Genomic DNA, 20,994 nt, shown 5'->3' on the forward strand with positions numbered 1-20,994 from the left:
ATGTAAAAATGAGAAAATTATTATATAAATTAATTACTTGCTTGAGTAAATGTACTTTATATTTATATTAATTTAGATTACTGATCAGTCCCCACTGGTGGCGGAAACCCTGATAGGAGGAACAAAGTTCAATACAATGACTTTACTGATTTGATAATGCCCCAATATAAATGTCTATCCATGAGAGGCGCACCTAGAGTTAATCAGACAAACAGTTTGACAAAGAGTGAGTCAGAGTTCACAAAACTTGCTTTTGACACAATTTGTCTTGTCACATATGCATAGATATGAAAAGTAACCTGAAACTGCTATCCATCAATCGGTTCTTTACAGTTGGACTGAGCTGTATGCTGGCACATTGATCTGTTCCATTGTTCTGAACTCTGAACACACATCAGGCAGTCACTGACCTCTCACATGCACTGGATTTCAGTCAGGAGCTTTCAACACTTTCAAATGGTTGATAAGGTTACTTGATAAAACAGTCACTTGATTATGATAAGCTTTGATTAATTGGCCGACAAAAGTGCAAGCACGCTGCGTTGCCAGTCCATTTGTAAGAGCAATTTGTGGTTAATAAGACAAGAATTAAGAAATGCATCTGAAGTTAGACTGTTGAAGAAAGAGAAATTCCTTCTTGTTCCATGCCAGAAGCTTTATTTTCATGGACACTGATGAAGATAGAGCTTGTCTGCTGTGACGAAACAAAAACAGGAAAATTTCCTTGGAGCTGAAGATGAATAAAAGCATAAAGCAGCAGAGTAAATGTTCTTGTAAGGAGTTGTAAGGTTGTAGCACCATCATGTGGTGAAAAAGTAGAATTACCTCAAACGTTGGAAAAACCGGCTTGACCGTGCAAGTGTTTTACAGTTAAACTTTTTATTTTGCTGGATTTTTTGAGGGTCTTTATTTTGACTGTGTTTTTTTTTTTTGTTTTTTTTTTTTTTTAGAAAATATTCTCTATTTTTAATTTATACATTGTACACTTTGCATGCAATTTGTACAGGTAAAAGCTCTATTAGAATGATGGAAATTAATTGGCACATTAAGTTTATATAACTTCACTTCAATTGCACCATTAAACCAGTTCATTCTGTGAATGCGTGTACAATAGTTAGGACTGTAAAAATTTTAATATACAAGGGGTATATCAATGGGTACAACTGGACACTGACTATAGAGGACTTACTGATACAAAAAACCACAAAGCATGCAGATCCATTTTCTGCAGACTTACAGCAGTGTTTTTTTTTCTCATGGGATCTTATTTTTATTTCACTTGTTATTCTCATTTAAATCCTCATGTTTCCATGCAAATATGGAGCATGTTTTCACCCAATCCCCTTCTTTTTATGTCACATCCCTTGCGGCCTTATCACGACAGAATCCCTCCCTGCCTCATGCTGGATAAACTGTTGTGATTAGCTCCACCCAAGAAACATACATTTGAACAAAAGGCTGAGACGGAGACATTCTGTTTGAGCAAATTAGAAATTAATTAATATGCTTCTTAGTTTACCATATAATGTCTTAACAAAATTTAATATAGAATTCAACTTATTTTATTTTTGTTTACTTTGTTAAAATGTCATGTAGAATACCATCATGTGGGTCATGGTGGTCGGGCTCTAGTGTCCCATTCTAGACAGGATCCTGGACCTTCACAGGGCCAACACAGAGAGACAAACAACCCTTCACATTTATTCTTACAGAGAATTTAAAAACATCATTCAACCTAATATGCTTTCTTTGGACTGTAGTACATGGAAACTCATGCATGCAAATCTCACAGAGAAAGACCACACCTACGATTTATATCAGGAACCTGTTTACTATGAGGTGCTCTGTACAATTTTCTTGTATTATGTCAGATAAGCAGGTTTGTGTTGCAATACTTCATTTAAATAGCTGAAATCAAGCAAAAGGTCACTGGCGGCCTGATATTAGTGTTGAGACTCAGTGTTAAAGTCCTGACAGTTAGCACCCAACAGAGCATGAGCGACTTTTACAAAAGAAGGACTTGTCCCGTTTTTCAAGTTAGGGTTATGTAACAGTGTTTGTGCACAGAAGCTGTCATTGTTTATTTATTTATTTTTTTTAAAGATTGATATAGCTGTGCACATAGCAAGTTTTGTGTAATCTATCTTTCTTTCTTCTGCTTCAACTCAAGCATGTCAGTTTGAACTGTCTCTAAAGGGGAGGGGTGGGTGATGGAATTCCTTCAGTCCTACCTCTCATTCAGCTTTGTAATGTCTGCTTACACCTCCTGCCTCATGCTGAATAAGCAAATGGTGAAAAAAAAAACACAGTTTTATGGTACAGTTGTAGCTATAAAACTGTTCTAGGACTGCATCTGTGGTTTAATGAGAAGCTGTGATTATTTTATGAATGTGTAGAGCTGTGTTGAATTTCTCAATGGTTTAAATCTTTGTGTGGCCTTATTAACCTAAAAGCTTTTCTACGCAGCCAACAGGTTAGCTGTTGCATAACTGACACAATGAAGTCATTTAAAGAAAAAAAAAAAAAAGAAACAAATTTATAAGTACACTTGACTTCTGCTGGACTTGTCATTATCACTGCTCTTGTGATTCCTGCAAACAGAGTAAGAACTGATAAGTGGGTTTATCCATAATTATTTGACTGAGCTTTTAAAATGTTTAAAATCGCTGGGATAGTTCCTCACTGAAATCTGTTACTCTGGCTGAAACAAGATAAAACCAGAGTTCATATTCAGTGACTTTACACAACTAGTTTGTAAGCAAAGGGTGTCGGTTTCCTTTTATAAAAAGCTTTGAATGCAATCACTCCTAGTTGGCACACAGTGATACACCCAGTTAATGTGGAAAAGATCATTTGAAAAGCTGTGAAAAAGTTCTGAAATTGAACTTGTTTCTTTCAGCTTGGAAGTGCTCTGTTGAAGAAACAACCTCTAAAGTTGCCTGTGGAAACCAGCTGGCACATTCCCAACCCCCAAAAGCTGTGTTGGTCATAAGCCTCCCCTTCACTAAAACAATAAACAATAATCTGTGAAGGGGCTCCATTCTCCATTTTTTATTTATTTATTATTGTTTCTGGCAGTTTTAAAACTTCTGTAATAGTTAATCTCTAAACTCTGTTTCCCTTGGAAAAGCGTGTTTGAACCACAGTTCAAATTCCATGCATCGCACAGTTAGTTTGATGCTATCACCCAACTGCAAAGACGGGGGTGTTGGTTTCCTATTACAGGTTGCTTTGCACGCTATCACTCTTGCGACAATAGCTGTGTGCGTGACTGGAAATGGAGAAAAAAAGTGGTAAAAGCCCTTAAGGCACGCATGTGTATGTTATTCAGAAGGAGTGAAGGGAACAGCCAAAGTAAACAACAATACATGCATAACACTAAGCCTTGCAAGGGACTGAGTGTTTTGGTTCATTATTTTACAGTTAGAAATACAGCAATGCACACCTTTAAATAGGAAATATTAATTCTCTTGAGTTTGAACAACAGTACAATATTCAAGTCACGTTAGAGAAGGAGTAACTGGAGTCTGAATGCTGAGACCTCCCCCCACCAACTCAGCTGGGAATCATGCTCTTCCTGGTTTTATGTAACGCCTTGACTCAAAACACAGCCTGCACTTCCTGCAAAGTTAAACACACTCACTCACACACATAAAGCCTCCTCTTAACAACAGGTACCATCCGCTTTCCCAACGAGACAGCTTGCAGAGCAGAGAGAGACGATGAGCAGCGGGGTGTGGTTTCCTGCAGTGGGACTGCTGGCTTGGATATGCTGCCTCAGTCTGGGGCCCGTTCAGGGGGAGAAGGTGCTGGCTATGCCTGTGGATGGAAGCCACTGGCTCAGCATGAAGATACTGGTGAAGGAACTCAGCCTCAGGGGCCATGAAGTTACCGTCCTGGTACCTGAAAGCAGCCTGCTGATCCAAGGCTCAGACAGCTACAAGACTGAGATCTACAAAGTGCCGTATACCCAAGCTGAGCTGGATGCAAACTTTAAAGACCTGAGGGAAGGAGTGTTCATCAAGGCACCTGGAATCACAGATATGTTCGTAAATGTGCAGCGTTTGGTGAACTTTACTTCACTTCAGGTGGTGGGCTGTGAAGCTTTGCTGGACAACAAACCTTTAATGGAACGACTGAAGGGAGAGGGGTTTGATGTCATGCTTACAGACCCCTTCCTTCCTTGTGGTTCAGTCCTGGCTAAACTCTTCTCAATTCCAGCTGTATATTTCTTACGTGGACTTCCGTGTCAACTGGACATTAAAGCTAACCAGTGCCCGTCTCCTCCTTCCTATATTCCTGCAGCCTTTTCTGGCAATACACCCCACATGACTTTCCCACAAAGAGTGAAAAACATGATGATGCATTTCTTGGAGTCCTACATGTGCAAAATAATGTATCAACATTTTGATGATCTGGCCAGCAAGCATTTTGGAAATGGCATGACTTATTCAGAACTTATAAGCCACGGTGCAATCTGGCTCCTGAGATATGACTTTGTGTTTGAATGGCCCAGACCTCTCTTGCCAAACATGGTTTTAATTGGTGGGATTAACTGTGCAAAAAAAGCCCCTCTGCCAGCGGTGAGTATGTAAATACATGTATACAAGGGAAAGAAACATATGGATAAATTTAACACTTTGACATTTGTTAGACAAAAACAAACCTTAAATTGTGTAATTTTACAAAGAATTTGAAAACGGCCACCAGTCTGTGCATTTATATGTCTCTTAATAAACCCATGGTTTTGGAAAACATAGTAGTGATTTAAAAAAATTGCATCCAAATGTTTTCAGGAGATTCAAAACCGCTTTTTGTTGATTTGGCTGCTCGTTAATTCTCCATTGCTTTTACTTTAGTTTTTTCTGGACACAAAAAAGCAGCTACACCTCTGATGTGAATGTGAGGGCAGGAGCATTAAAGTCAAACATGAGTTGAATTTGGCAGATGTATTTAAGAATGACCTGTAACTACTAATGCTTGCCCTTGATCCTGATTTATGGATTGCAGTCAACATACTCTGGGAAGATAGCTGTGGTCCCTGTTCTGTTGAAGGGGATCAAATACATACAAAAACAATAGGTTTGTTAATATTGGTACAAAATGTGCTTGTTCTTGAAAGATTAAGAAAATTGGAGAGCATTTCATTCAAACATATTAAATAATTTCTCTTTCACATTAATAACAAATTAGCAGACTTCAGTGATGGACAGATGTAATGGCTAAAATTTTAAATAGCTTATTTACATATATGATGTGAATTGAGGCGTTTTCTCAAAGTTGTCCTGCTTTCTTCTACCTCTTTGCAGGACCTTAAAGAGTTTGTGGATGGCTCTGGAAATGATGGCTTCATTGTCTTCACACTGGGTTCAATGGTGTCTAACATGCCTGAAGAAAAAGCTAAACTGTTTTTTGATGCATTTCGTCAAATTCCTCAAAGGGTAACAGTACAATACAGTTCAGTTCAGTACATTACCTTACATTAGTTTCATACTGTCCGCTAACTTATTTCAAGGCTCTGTAATATCAAATAAACAAGGTGAAAAGTTTCTTTCATTACTTTAATTTCGATGTTTCTATATGAATTTTGTCTTTCGACCACTGTTGGATAATGACAACAATTGAGATAAATTTGATCAATATTTTTTTTTACACTCTTTGGATAAAAGACTGCTTATTTCATTTTAATTACACAAGCAAAGCCAACATTCAAATACTACCTAGAAACTTTCACTCTTTGCCTACATGACTAAATCTGATCAGGTTGAGCCACTGGACTTTGTCCTCTGCTTTGTAAACATGGTAACACTATTAGCTCAGTGCTTTCACGTTCTTATGAGGCAACATGATTTGTGTTTCAGGTTGTTTGGAGATATACTGGAGCTCTACCCAAAGATGTCCCTGAGAATGTCAGAGTTATGAAATGGTTACCTCAGAATGATCTCCTAGGTTTGTTCATATCTCATGAAAATATAAAATACAGCACATGCTTTTAAAACTTCTGATAAAATAATCTGCATAACCTATAACTGTTCTCTGTTTCTGTCATCCCCAGCCCATCCCAAAGTGAAGGTCTTTATGACTCATGGAGGTACCCATGGTATCTATGAAGGCATCTGTAATGGTGTACCCATGTTGATGTTTCCTCTTTTCGGGGACCAGGGAGACAATGTTCATCGGATGGTGGTCCGTGGTGTAGCAGACAAACTCAGTATATTTGAAATGACAAGTGAAACACTGGTGGCTGCTCTGAAGAAACTCATTCATGATAAAAGGTATGCAAATTCAATACTGATTAATCCCAGTAACTATATGGAGATCATTAAACAGCTTAAAAAATATATCTAGTTTAACAAGTACAAAATGATCCAGCTTATGTTGATCCTATTCAGTAACTACTTAACAAAATTATGTTCCTTCTCAGTTACAAAGAGCGGATGGTGGAGTTGTCCCAAATACATCTAGATCGCCCAGTCCAGCCACTGGACCTGGCTGTTTTCTGGACCGAGTTTGTCATGAGACACAAAGGAGCCACACATCTCAGGGTTGCTGCACATCACTTGAACTGGATTCAGTATCACAGCCTGGATGTGATCGTTGTTTTATTCATTGTTTTAATGATAGTTTTGTGGCTAGAACTTAAATGCTGCTTATTTTTCACCCGCAAGTGTTTCAGAAAGAGTAATGTCAAGAAAAAATCTGAGTGATAACCGTCATGACTTGAATAGCATGAACACTGCTATGAAATGTGCTGTACACTGTTTCATTTTCTTTTATTGTGTGTCATTTTCTACATTCATCTAAAACATGGGTCCAAAAAATGATGCTGGCAGTGTTGTTGAAAGGTATCTATACTTCAATAAAGTTTAAATGAATAAAATTAGTTTTTTATATGAACACATGACCACAGATTTATGTCTCAGGTCTAAATAAGATAAGAACAGTTTATGCAGTTTTCCTTTGAAAGTGCCCCATTTTGTAGGCTGCATGGCCAAGTGTTACAAACAAATTTTAATCTAATTTTGTTTGTTAAGCTTTATTTTCAAATTACTTATATGGTTTTCAATGTTTTTCTATAAAGTCATTTTTTCTATCTATCTGAACACTAAAAATGTTTCCACAGATTTTTTTTATTTTAAATCAATGAACTGATTATTATTTTGTTTAATTAAAGCAGTGGGATTCAAACAAGTGATCCTTGGCAGCCAATAGCTAATCATACTACAAGTTAACAGTGACAGCACTGGTAGTGGTTAGACATATGAGTTAAGGTGATGAGAAAAATGCTGTAATTAAGGATTGCATTATAAATAATAGTTGTGGTGAAATGAAACATTGCTGTAATGTTTAGATTTTATTGTATTTTATACTGTACAACAAGGGTGGCCAAATCTAGTCCTCAAGAACTGTCATCATGCAAGTGTTAGGAGTTTCCCTGCTCCAACACGTCTGACTCAAATCAATGGATAATTAACAGAATTGTCAGGGTTTGATGTCAAGCCTTGCACAAATGTACCAATAAGGTTTGTGTGTCATGTGTGTTACAAGAGGGAAACTCCAAATAACTGCAGGGCTGTGGCTTACCTGAGGACTGGAGTTGGCCACTCCTTCTGTGTAGTGTGTGTAGTGTATACAGCACAAAAGCAATAGTTGAATTTTATATCAGAAGTTTATCTAACAAAGCAAGTTTACCAATATGAGACTGCAAGTACATTTGTATGGCATGGTTTTCATGAAACATTAACAGCATTACAGACTATGTTAAGAAAGTATTAAAAGTAAAACAAAGCAACAAATAAAAAAAAAAAAAAGCTCAATATAAGCATAATAAGATCATAAATTTAATGATCAAAAGCAAGATAAGATTAATCTCTACTTAAAGATAAATTTAATCTCTAATGGCAGTTTGTTCCACTTGTTTGCAGCATAACAGCTAAATGCTGCTTCTCCATTTGTAGTCTGGTCTGGACAAGTTGACCTGAGTTTTTGAACCAAGGAGCTTGGCTTGGTTTATATTCTCTGAACACATGTCTCAGCGCCCCTCCACCTGAGGGCCTCCTGGATGATAAGGTAGCAGCTCCCTTCAGACGCCCCTTTATTGTAGTGGGGGGGTTTGTGTGTCCTGAAGATCCTAGTAATTATGTTTATGCCCCTGGTAGGATCACCGATGTCATTTTGGTGTCTAGAGGAGGGACCAAGTTAAGTGTGGCTCAGAGACCCCTATGATGAGTGGCAAAATTGTTCCCTTGCCCAGACGCAGGTCCCCTCAGGGAGCCAGGCCTGGGGTTGGGGCACAAGAGCGAGCATCTGGTGGCTGGGCTTTTGCCCGTGGTGCCCGGTCAGGCTCAGTCTAAAAGGGTTACATGGACCCCACCTTCTGTGGGCTCACCATCTGAGGGAGGGGCCGTAGAGGTTGGGTGCAATGTGAGCCAGGCAGCTGCAAGAGGCAGGGACCCTGGTGATCCTGATCCTCAGCTGCACTCTCTGGGGACTCCCTTGTTCTACTGGGGGACTTTATTGCTAACTTGTTCAATGACAGTGAGACCTGGAGAGGAGTAACTGGGAGGCATAGTGCCCTCTGAACCCACGTGGATCTTGTTGTTGGACTTCTGTGCTTGCCATGGATTGTCCACAACAAACACTATGTTTGAACATAAGAGTGTTGTGTTCTGGGCTGCAGTTTGATGATCGGCTTTAATCGTATCATCGAACCAGCGACCACATGCCTTGGACACTAGGGTGAAGATGGGGGCGCAACAGTGATCATCACCTGGTGGTGATTTGGTCCTGATGGTGGGGGAGGAGTCCAGTCAGGTCTGGAAGGCCCAAACGTGTGATAAGAGTCAGCTGGGAATGTCTGCAGAGTCCAGCGTCAGAGCGAGCTTCAACTCCCACATTCAGCAGTACTTCAACCGTGTCCTGACAGAGGTGGAGAACATTGAGTCCAATTGGGCTGTGTTCTGTGCCTCTATTGTTGAAGCAGCCAGCCAGAGCTGTGGCTGTAACGTCGTTCGTGCCCGTCATGACGCTAATCCCGCTAATTGTTGGTGGACACCCGCCACAGTGAAGGGTGCTGTCAAGCTGAAGGAGTCGCCAAGGCAAAGTCTCGGGCATGGGAGGAGGCACGGGCAATGGTGAACAACTTCTGACTCCTGTGGGGGTTGCACTAGGACTATGGGACACCGGACCCAGGGCCACATTTACTAGGGTTGCCACCCGTCCTGTAAAATACGGAATTGTCCTTTAATTGACAGACAAACGTTGCGTCCCGGATTGAACCAATATGGGATGCACTTTGTTCTGTATTTTCATATTTTTCCAACAGCCTACACATGTTGGTCACACACATCAACATTCACTCTTAGAATAATTAACTAAATAAAACACAGAAAATACAACGGCCAGCAAAAATGTTCTTTTCGTGCAGAATCTGCACAGGTCCAGTCTCCTCCCCTCTGCGCCAGCATGTTAGACAGTCACAGTTGCCTAGAGACAGACATGACTCATGCACGCTCCTCAGAAGACCCGTGCCTTTTAAAAGTGTCGACTGTGGCCTACCTGGTATTCTCCCTCCTCAAAATAGAATGCGCATGTAATACAGACGTGAAGAGACGTGGCTGCAGCGTCAGTGAAGAGTTTATAAGTCAAATTGTACCATTGTCAGCCACTGTTCCGTCGCGCACGGTGGACTGTCCGATATCAAACAGCATCAGCAGAGCACGATCATTAATTATGTATTGTAGGCATATAATTATATTAGCCAATATACATACCATATATACCCATTAAAAATGTATTTTCAATGGATGAAAAATTAATAAATAAACGCAAAAAATAAATAAAGTCCAGCTATAGACAAGTTTATTTTTACTGTATATGCATTTCCTACATTAAAACGTTTAGAGCTTTATGTTTTTAAGTCAGTTTTTAATAAATTTGTAATAAGTGATCTTTCGATAAATCAGCCTTTTGTATTAGTGTTGTTAAACTGTTATGACATGACTTCCCTACAAGTCATGAAGCAGGCAGCAAACACATACAGTCTAATATGTAGGATTAAACGAGGAGCCGCATTTCATGGAACAACGCGGGGCCTAGACGGCACAATGCAGCGTTGTCATCACCATAGTCCCACATTGTAAATATTTTATAACAAAAATTTCTTTTGTCTTCCTTCTTTTTTCTTTTAACATAATTTGCTAAATATGCTAAAGTAGGCTATAGAAACTATAAAAACTATAGTTTTTATGTCAAACAACTGTTGTCAGGTAGCACATTTTTCTCATTCACCTGTCAAAAGTCAGCTGATCTGAATCAGGTGATTAATGTGTTAAAGTATTTTCCTCATGTTAGTAGAGATACATGTAATTACAGATTTATATAGCCTAATAAGCAAAACTTCATATCCAACAATTGCACAACAAAGAATGTATTCATTGCTAATAAAGCACCCCCCCGCGCAGTTGTGGTGAGTGTCCCTTATTTTAATTTATGAAAGTTGGAAACCCTAGCCTTTATCTACTGTAGGACCCTTGGGCTGAGAAATTGTGTAGGCCCTGTCGCATCCTCCAAATGTACCAAGTTTCTCATTATAGAAAATAATATCCATGTTTACACTGAAGTTTTCTTTATTTAGTTGTATTGACATATTAATAACATGACCATAAAATATATTATTGATTACAATAATGAATTGATAAATAACAGCAGCAACAGATCAAACAACCCTGTGAGGCCATGCTCCCGAAATAGAAATAGCTTGACATTACTTTGCAGACACTGCAGACACAACATAAGAAAACCTGCAGATGCTATCAATAAACACTGTACTGTCCTTATTAGAAGCGCTTTCTTCTGGTCTCTTTTGCACAGAAAGCTTCATTATTTCCTAAAATCCAGATTATGAATAATATCATGCTCAGTGATAATAAGTGTAAGGATTACTAACAATGTTACCCAGTTTGAGGCAGAAATGTGTTTTTGAAAGACAGTTTCTGCTGTTAAAGTGTGCTCCGCCGCAGACATATTTTTATTTTTGACAAGCCAGTCCCATTTTTTGCCCAGTAAGTGTGTACTGGCCCAGTCTCCAGAGACCAACTCAAATAAAAATGAAGATATAATTGAAAAGTAAACTGCTTGAGCTGACTTGATGTGACACTATTTGCAGATCACCCCCCCCCCCCCCCCCCCCCCCCCCAACACACACACACACACACACACACACACACACACACACACAAGTCATATACCTAATACCGACTGTGCTGATTTTTTTGTACTTCAGAAAAACGCAATGGGCTTATGTGTGCAGTAGAACTCCTATGCCCGGATCTACTAAAGGTTTGCACATACTCAAAAGTGACCAAAGTAATTGCACACGCAAAAAAAAAGTACAAGTTAATTGATCATCAGCGTGCATTGAGGGTTGTGTCTTTTAATGGTGTGCAAAAACACAGCAACTGTTTGTATGTCCGATGTAATGTTTACAATGGGGTGTTCACGGCCTATTCTGCATGTGTTGGGAGGAGAAAATGTAAATATATTAATTTAACACCCCCAATGGGATCTATTAAACCTGAGAGCAATGTTGCTGACAGAAAATGCGTCTATATTTAATAAATTTCAAAATGACGTGCAGACAGTCTGTAGCCGTTATTGCAAAAATGGCTCCAGTTATTGTCACAAGGAGGAGACATGGAAACAAAGCAAAGAGATGCAGAGAACGTGTTCTGAAGGGACTTTAAGGTGCTTGTCCTGGAATTATCACCAGGTTCACACTGGGGTGCCAGCCAGAGCACTTCTTAAAGCCAATCAGAGTATAACATGAATAAACGGGGCTGGAGGCTGATTAGATCTTTTCCTCTTCTCTTTATTTCAGGAAAGGTGGGGATGTATAGGATAGAGTATGTGTGGTTTCCTACACAAAATAGAATAAATGCAACCAACAATAGTGCAAATTAACATAGACATAATTTAACACAAGGAAAATAAGGTAAATAAGAACAGCTTGGAGTTGTATGCCTCTAGTCGCATCAATAAACAAACTAACACCAAAATAAACCCAAATGAACACTTAAATGAACACAGCAAAGCTCTCCGGCTAGTCAAGTTACCATAAATTGAAATATACAGCCCTTCCGTTGCATGCTCTTATTGTGAAAGTCCATGTGGGCTACTTCCGGTAGCGCGTTAGCTTCTTACACAAGCCGATAAAACATTACTTAGAGTTAATTATAATGGATTTAGCACAGAAATAACTTTGTGTACAATAGATACAACTGTGCCGCGAACATGGGCAGAATTAGACACAAATAGAATACAAACATGGCCAATTCACTTATGAGTTACAGGTATAGGTGAGCTCGGTGGTTACTTAGCTGCACAAGCAAGGAGCTAGCATGGTTTAATATTAACACAAATGAGCTCAATTATCATACGAAGTGTCGGATAAACAGTGGCCACATAAACACCAAAGCAAGATTGTCACTGAGCAGTATTACTCACCAGTCACTCACGCACACACCAACCAAACCAAAACTCAGGTCCCCACACCATTGTAGCCCACTTGTTGACAAACTCTCTGCACCTGTATAACTTTCCTAACCCCCCGTGAGCTGATAACGCGACTTTAACCCTTAAATGACCACATACTAAACTAAATGAACCTGATTATAAAACAATAAAAAAAATTACTTTGAGGCCTTTTCTACAGAACGTGTTCTTCACCATCATGTGAAGAATTTTGGGATGAACTAGGAAACAATCATCGAAACATATCCAGCATTTTGGAGCTTTTAGAGGAACTCATGATGGATGTGGAGAGGATTCACGGACACCTGCAGATGACAGATATTGTGTGTTGCAGCTGGGATCCCCAGATGTGCTGTCCAAGTCCTAATCATGTGTCGCCGGATGGTTACGGTTATTAGGTTTCCACGCACTAGTCATTAACTAACACCAAAAAATGTTTTTTTCCCAGATTTCTTTTTCTTTTATTCACCTTTTAATGTCTTCATACGTCTTTTTACTTCATTACCTGTTAGCATTTAACTGACAGCATTGAGTCTATCATAAATTTAACTGCTCCCATACAGCGTTTAAATGTGTGTCAATCAGATTTTTTACTGTAGGTTATGTTTTCTCTCTAAACTCGCCAACTGCAAGCCATGTCACATGCAAACCTCTGCCCTATTACACAATCACTAAATCACATATAAACTGTGGTTCAGTCCCACAGAAAATTCGAAATTGCACATGCAGAATAAGAGCAAAATAGATCTTACCTTCGCTGTGCCTGTATGACTACATGCACCATTGTGCATCCATGTCGAAAAGCTGGGCTTCGCTTTTTGAGATTGCACATGGGTGGGGGTGGGGGTGGGGGGGGGGAGTTCAATCAGCACTCTCGAATACCCCAGTATGTGCATAACCGAATACCCCAGTATGTGCATAACCGAACAAATAGGTTATGCAACAATTAGACTTTTTTTGATAATTTCATCCCAAAATTTCCAACAGGTTGTAAAATACATCAAAGACTGATTCAGGTAAAGGAATCACTCTGGATATTGTGATCCAGAATACGAAAAAATATGGGGCCTTTGGAATTTTAATCACAGAAAGAGAATAAATAATTACAGTAAGGAGAGAACTGTGGCCCTTGGCGGATGCTTGCGCTCTCTGAGTGCTTTTCTGGTTTTAATTTTGTTTTACTTCATGTAGCATGGCATCACAGGTGTGTGGATTATTCAGTAAATCTATAAATTTATCTGATTTTGTGGAGAGAGGGTCAGGAAAGCATAATCATAAGACTTGTAGAAACTGGTTGACAATATACTTTGTTATCATGACTTACAAGTAACTTGACCTACAAGTAATGAATCACTTTAGTTAATCCTTTCACAATCAAATTACTATAATAAAAAAACAGTCTATCAAGCTGATACAGTGTGTCCTGAGTTTCAAAGGCTACAAGAAAACAACCATGTCATGGTAAAGAATGATTAACTGGGAAAGAACTCTGATGGCTGAGACTTCCCCTCGGTCTTCCTGAGGTTATATAACAGCTCAACTCATAGTGCAGCCTGCATGTGCTGGTGAATTTAAACACTCACACACACACAAGGAAACCTCTTTTTAACCGCAGTTATCATCAGGTCTCCCGACAGGACAGCTTGCAGAGCAGAGAGAGATGATGAGCAGCAGGGTGTGGTTTCCTGCAGTGGGACTGCTGGCTTGGATATGCTGCCTCAGTCTTGGACAAGTTCAGGGGGAGAAGGTGCTGGCTATGCCTGTGGATGGAAGCCACTGGCTCAGCATGAAGATACTGGTGAAGGAACTCAGCCGCAGGGGCCATAAGGTTACCGTCCTGGTACCTGAAAGCAGCCTGCTGATCAAAGGCTCAGACAGCTACAAGACTGAGATCTACAAAGTGCCGTATACCCAAGCTGAACTGGATGCAAATTTCAAAGACCTAAGGGAAGGAGTGTTCATCAAGGCACCTGGAATCACAGATATGTTTGTAAATGTGCAGCGTTTGGTGAACTTTACTTCACTTCAGGTGGTGGGCTGTGAAGCTTTGCTGGACAACAAGCCTTTAATGGAACGACTGAAGGGAGAGGGGTTTGATGTCATGCTTACAGACCCCTTCCTTCCTTGTGGTTCAGTCCTGGCTAAACTCTTCTCAATTCCAGCTGTATATTTCTTACGTGGACTTCCGTGTCAACTGGACATTAAAGCTAACCAGTGCCCGTCTCCTCCTTCCTATATTCCTGCAGCCTTTTCTGGCAATACACCCCACATGACTTTCCCACAGAGAGTCAAAAACATGATGATGCATTTCTTGGAGTCCTACTTGTGCAAAGTAATGTATCAACATTTTGATGATCTGACCAGCAAGCATTTTGGAAATGGCATGACTTATTCAGAACTTATAAGCCACGGAGCAATCTGGCTCCTGAGATATGACTTTATGTTTGAATGGCCCAGACCTCTCTTACCAAACATGGTTTTAATTGGTGGGATCAACTGTGCAAAGAAAGCCCGTCTGCCAGCGGTGAGTATGTAAATACATGTATACAACCGAAGCATATTTACAACAGAGGTTATTCAGATGAAAGTAAACTTTAAACTTTTTAAGAGACTCAGATAACCTCCATCAGTCTGTACATTTATGATGCCTCTTGAGAAACAAATTTTATCAGGGATTATAGCAGTGGTTAAAAATTAGTCTCTATTAATGTTTAAGAACATGTTTAAAAAGCTGTTTCAATTCAGACAGAATCACCCACACATTTCCTTTGAGGTTTATGTAATATTCGTGGTTATTTTGTTTAATGCCGGTGATCCAAATTTCTGGACTGCAGCCAAGATAGGAAGAAAAGTGCTGGTTACTCTGTTGTGTCAACAGGGATCAAATGCATGTAAAAACAATAGGCTTGTTGAGAACAATGTGTGATTGTGCTTGAAAAATGAAAATAAGAGGATGTTTCTTCCTTAAAAAAAATCATTTGAAAAAAATTTCCCATGTGTATAAACAAGCAATGCAGCCTTTAGACATGGGAACAGGATGTAAATTCCTTCAGTTTAAAATGATGGAAACTGCGTTTTTGATATTTCTGAGTATATTTTTAATGTCTTGTTCCACTTTTTTACAGGACCTGAAAGAGTTTGTGGATGGCTCCGGAGATGATGGATTTATCGTCTTCACACTGGGTTCAATGGTGTCGAACATGCCTATAGAGAAAGCCAAACTGTTCTTTGATGCATTCCGTCAAATTCCTCAGAGGGTAATAAAATGCTCAGTACATCACTAATTATATGTACATATATATACTAAGTATATATACATTGGTCGACCAACTAATGTTCTCATCAGATAAACAGTTCTCAAGGTTCGATGTTCTTTTTATTCATTCATTTCAATTGTATGTTTCCACCTGAAATAAGTTTTGTCCGTTGATGTCAGACAAGGCTTGGTGATTGGTGGACACAAATGCAGGATAAATGTAGATCAGAAGTTCTTTTAAATACTCTCAAACAGGTAGCGAAGAACACTGCAAGAAGAGACTTAGGGTGAAAACCTTCAACAGAGAAGAACAAGACCACACAAGGAAGCTTCCAAAACACAAGGGTTAAATACAAGAAAAACACAGGGGCAATATATGAGGATAACTAGGAGGAAACAGGTGATATCCATGGTGGCAGGTGCAGGGGAATCCTGGGAAATGTAGTGATCAGTCGGCAGGTGAGGTTGAGCAAACCAGAGGAGCAGGAGCAGACATGACATCTGACCAGCATGCATGACACAGTCAAATTATGAATAAGTCTATTGATAGAAATTCCTAAATGAAAACATAAAACAACACAAAAATAAAAACAGTTTATAAGCAAGTGTCTAAAAAATCCAGAATGATATTTCAGCAAATAATTTAATTGCAGCACAGCAGACCAGAGCCATATAAAATGCATGAATGAGGCATGGCAGTGATGATATCTTACAGCCTGTAAGTAAAACAGACTTGTTCTAGACAGGCTGCTCCACAGCCTCCACCTGCAGGTTGGAGATTAGTTTATGGGCTGAATGGGCATATGGTCCCCTGTACAGCTGTAACTGATGATGACAGAAACATATTCAATGAAAGGAAGGTTCTTTTCTGGGCAGCTCTCACCACTTTCTGCAGCACATATGTTTGTTTCTTTTTAGTTTGTTTCTGTTTCTTTTCAGACATTTTCACGTTTTTCATATATGTACTGTATATATATATATATATATATATATATATATATATATATATATATATATATATATATATATATATATATATATATATATATATGTAGGCATGATACGGCTCAGCCACTGGACTTTGTCCCCTGCCTTGAAAAATGTCAGTCATTAGCTTAGCACTTTTCACTTATCATGTGATGTGATTTCTGTTTAAGGTTGTGTGGAGATACAGCGGTGAGCTACCCAAAGATGTCCCAAAGAATGTACGACTTATGAAATGGCTACCTCAGAATGATCTTCTTGGTATGATTAATTTTTCATTAATAAAAAACAAACAAACAAACAAAAAAACTTTATATTCTTAGAAATCTTTTAGTAACAACTGGTCTACATTGTGGATCCAACCCATGACTGGATTTTGTGTCTGTCATCTGCAGCTCATCCCAAAGCTAAAGTCTTCATGACTCATGGAGGTTCCCACGGTATCTATGAAGGTATCTGTAATGCTGTGCCCATGTTGATGTTTCCACTTTTTGGGGACCAGGCAGACAATGTTCATCGGATGGTGGTCCGTGGTGTAGCAGACAAACTCAGTATATTTGAAATGACAAGCGAAACACTGGTGGCTGCTCTGAAGAAACTCATTCATGATAAAAGGTAAGAAAAAAATCAATCCTAATCAATCAATACTCATATCTGCATTGAGATCATTAAAAAGCTAAAAAAAAAAAAATTTTTCCAATAAACAAATATAAGATTATCCTTATATTAATCGCATTCAGGATTTAAAATGAAAATGTTGTTGCTCCTCAGTTACAAAGAACAGATGGTGGAGTTGTCCCAGATACATCTAGATCGTCCAGTCCAGCCCCTGGACCTGGCTGTTTTCTGGACTGAGTTTGTCATGAGACACAAAGGAGCCACACATCTAAGGGTCGCTGCACATGACTTGAACTGGATTCAGTACCACAGCCTGGATGTCATCGGCTTTTTAGTCATTATTGTCATAACTGTTTTGTGGCTGACAAAGAAATGTTGCTTTTTTTTCCTATGCAAATGTTTCAGAAGGAGAAATCCCAAGAAGAAATCTGAGTAACATCTGTCATTATGTGCATGGTATAAACAAGGTTGTTAAGCTTTAGCATAATCTACTGTACAGTGTGTATGTGTTAACTGTGTGTCTGTAAAACTGAAGCCATTTATACATTTGGGTTGCTGCACATGACTTGAACTGGATTCAGTACCACAGCCTGGACGTGATTGGTTTTTTAGTGATTGTTATCATGATATTTTTGTCGATGGAAATTAAATACTTCTTATTTGTCATCCAAAAATGTTTCAGAAAGAGTAATGCCAAGAGAAAATCTGAGTGATAACTATTATGATGTGAATGATATGAACACTGCTGTGGTGTGCTGTATACTGGTTTTTTTGTTTCCTTTCCTTTTTTTGTGAGTAATTTTCTACAATCGGTGTCTAAAATTAATGCTGGTAGTGATTGTTTAAAGCCTTCAATCCCTCAAGAATTTTTTAAACATATAAAACAAGTTTTAATTTTATGAACATATGGCCACAGTTTATGCGTAATGTCTAAATAAGATAATAACAGCATTTAAGTATAAGCAGTTTACCTTTGATATTGCTCCATTTTGTAGACTGTATGACTATTAGTATCACATATAAATTTTCATCTAATTCAGTTTGTTAACCTTTACTTTTAAATTACTGTTTTGTTTTTAATGCTTTCCCATCTATCTGAACAGTAATTATATTTAATTTATTTTGTTTCTCTTGCGCACATGAATTGATGATTATTTGATGATTATTTTGTTTAATTAAAGTAGGAAATTATATATATATATATATATATATATATATATATATATATATATATATATATATATATATATATATATATATATATAGAGCTACATTTGTATAGTGCCACTTCACAATAATGTTGTCATAGGGTACTTTACATATACATCATTTCAAGCCAATTCAGGCTATAATAGAAACCCACTGATTGCATCGAATCATGACTGCGATCCAATCCCTTATCCTGAGCATGCACGAGGCTGCAGTGGGAAGGAAAAAAACTCCCTTTTAACAAGAAAACCTCCAGTAGAACCCGGTTCAGGGAGGGCAGCCATCTGCCTCGACTGGTTGGGGCGAAGAGGACAGGAAAGACAGATCAACATGTACAACTGCACTTATTCAGTAAGACCTGCAGAAAAGGATAAATAAGTTAGAGATGGCAATATTGTCATATATTTATACATTAATACATTAGAGAAATGGAGCAAGGTACTTCTCGTGCATCAGCTGACGTCCCCATTCCTACATAAGCAATGGTTGGCTAGACTATCCATAACTATAAGAGCAATGAGCATAACCTGGACAGTTGGGTCCCATACATGCAGACTCAAACTCAGGAGCTCATATCCTAACTATAAGAATCATGAAAAAGGAAGGTTTTCAAATTGATCTTAAAGGTGTGGAGGGAGTCTGCCTGCCGAATCCGCAGTTGGAGTTGGTTCCATAAGAGAGGAACTTGATAGCTAAAGGTTCTTCCTCCCATAGTATTCTTTGAGACTCTGGGAACCACAAGTAAACCTGCAGTCTGAGAGCAAAGTGCTCTATTTGGAATATATGGAACTATGAGATCTTTTATGTACAATGGAGCTTGGTCATGGAGAGCTTTATATGTGAGGAGAAAAATTTTAAACTTTATCCTGGATTTAACAGGGAGCCAGTGTAGAGAGGCTAAAACTGGTGAAATATGATCTCTCCCGCTAGTCCTCATCAGAACCCTCGCTGCAGCATTTTGGATCAGCTGAAGACTTTTCAGGTCATATTTGGGACAACCCATAAATAAGGACTGTTCAATCAGAACCCTTCCCAACCCGCAGCTCTAAAAAGGAATTAACCTTTGTATTATTGAAAAAAAATACCATTGATTAAGTTGTGGTTCATTTTGACCCACACTGTGCAAATCTACTCAGAACATTAAAAAAAAATTAGTTCGACCTATTACAGCTTTTTTCAGATTATGTAAACATTTAGAAAAGAAACATTAAATACAATCTTTTTACTCCAACACCATTTATTTAAGAACTATTTTTGGTTTTCAGTCTTCACAAACACTTTTAACTTGCCCCATATTATCTGATTTTCTCAGTTTGATCATTTTCAATGTTATCAAGATGATGGACGGACTGTAACTGTGTGTTTTCTGCAGATGTAATTCTTGCATTCTTGGAAGTTCTGGCTTATTTCTTCTGACTGTTACAAACATATAGCTTTCTCTTTGCAAGTTCATCTCCAAGGCAGTAGGATGTAAAGAAGTTGTGACATGTAATGTGATGTTCTGCTCCTCAAGGTAGCTTTCCAGTGTACACTTACATATTTTATGCATAGCTAGAGTTAGAATCACAGCATATCCATATTTTTATGCCATACTTGGCAGGATTGTTGGGCGTGTACTGTCGGAATCGAGATAACCGCCTGAATGAAATAAGGCGCTCATCGTAGGCAACATGCAAACTAGGCTTGTACAACAAAGGCTGCATTTCAGCCCATTTATCCCACACATCTTTTTTTCAAATCTATTTTTTACATTATTTATCCTGATTCTTGCGCAGGTGATAAAATTAGTTAGTTGTGTCAGAGTCCATTGTTGGGACTGTGAGCTAGTCTGTTGTCGGTTCCAAACCGCATCCATGCGACAGTAATTTCCCCACTTTTATGAACAAGCTTATCCGTTTTTGTTGGCTAGTCATCTTTTAATGAATAACCCTGCTCTGAAACGCGTCTACTTCCATCTTTCTCCATGCTTGTTTTTATATTGCAGTGTGCATGCTGTAAAGCGCATCTTGAAGTGAAATATTGCAGTAAAGCACCATATTGTGGTGTAAAGAAAGCCTCATTTGAAACATTAGACATTTTCTATCGTCCAAAGGATATATATCATCGTAATGCCCAGCCCTACTTTTATTTTATGAAGCAAGTACATATACATCAACAACACAGTGAATAAGCACTCTCATAAGAGTTTGTTTTCATTTGTACTTATTTCTGTCTTTCCATCAATACATAGTAGACCGGTCTCGGTTCAAAATGCCTTGGCAAATTTTTGTCCCAGTCCAGCCATGATTGCTAACATGATTTTATGGATAACCGGCCATTTATTTAGTTAATCATTTACATTTAAAATAACTACAATAAACCATGATCTGTCGAACAATACCGACTGTCTTCAGTTT

At 38.6% G+C, this 20,994-nt stretch overlaps 1 protein-coding gene across 1 annotated transcript; it reads left to right on the forward strand.

Moving 5' to 3' along the window:
- Nucleotides 1-3,722: 3,722 nt before the first annotated feature.
- On the forward strand, nt 3,723-17,825 carry LOC306766887 (uncharacterized protein; the record flags this gene model as incomplete). The annotated part of the gene is made up of 12 exons (XM_079254739.1): nt 3,723-4,583; nt 5,310-5,441; nt 5,862-5,949; nt 6,056-6,275; nt 6,425-6,667; nt 8,037-8,155; nt 8,255-8,458; nt 14,169-15,055; nt 15,657-15,788; nt 16,945-17,032; nt 17,167-17,386; nt 17,543-17,825. 12 exons carry the CDS (start codon nt 3,723-3,725, stop codon nt 17,823-17,825), a joined length of 3,477 nt encoding a protein of 1,158 aa, XP_079110865.1.
- Nucleotides 17,826-20,994: the final 3,169 nt, after the last annotated feature.

The sequence above is a fragment of the Telmatherina bonti genome (assembly GCF_933228915.1).
Source record: "Telmatherina bonti genome assembly, chromosome: 15".
Taxonomy (NCBI): Eukaryota; Metazoa; Chordata; class Actinopteri; order Atheriniformes; family Telmatherinidae; genus Telmatherina; species Telmatherina bonti.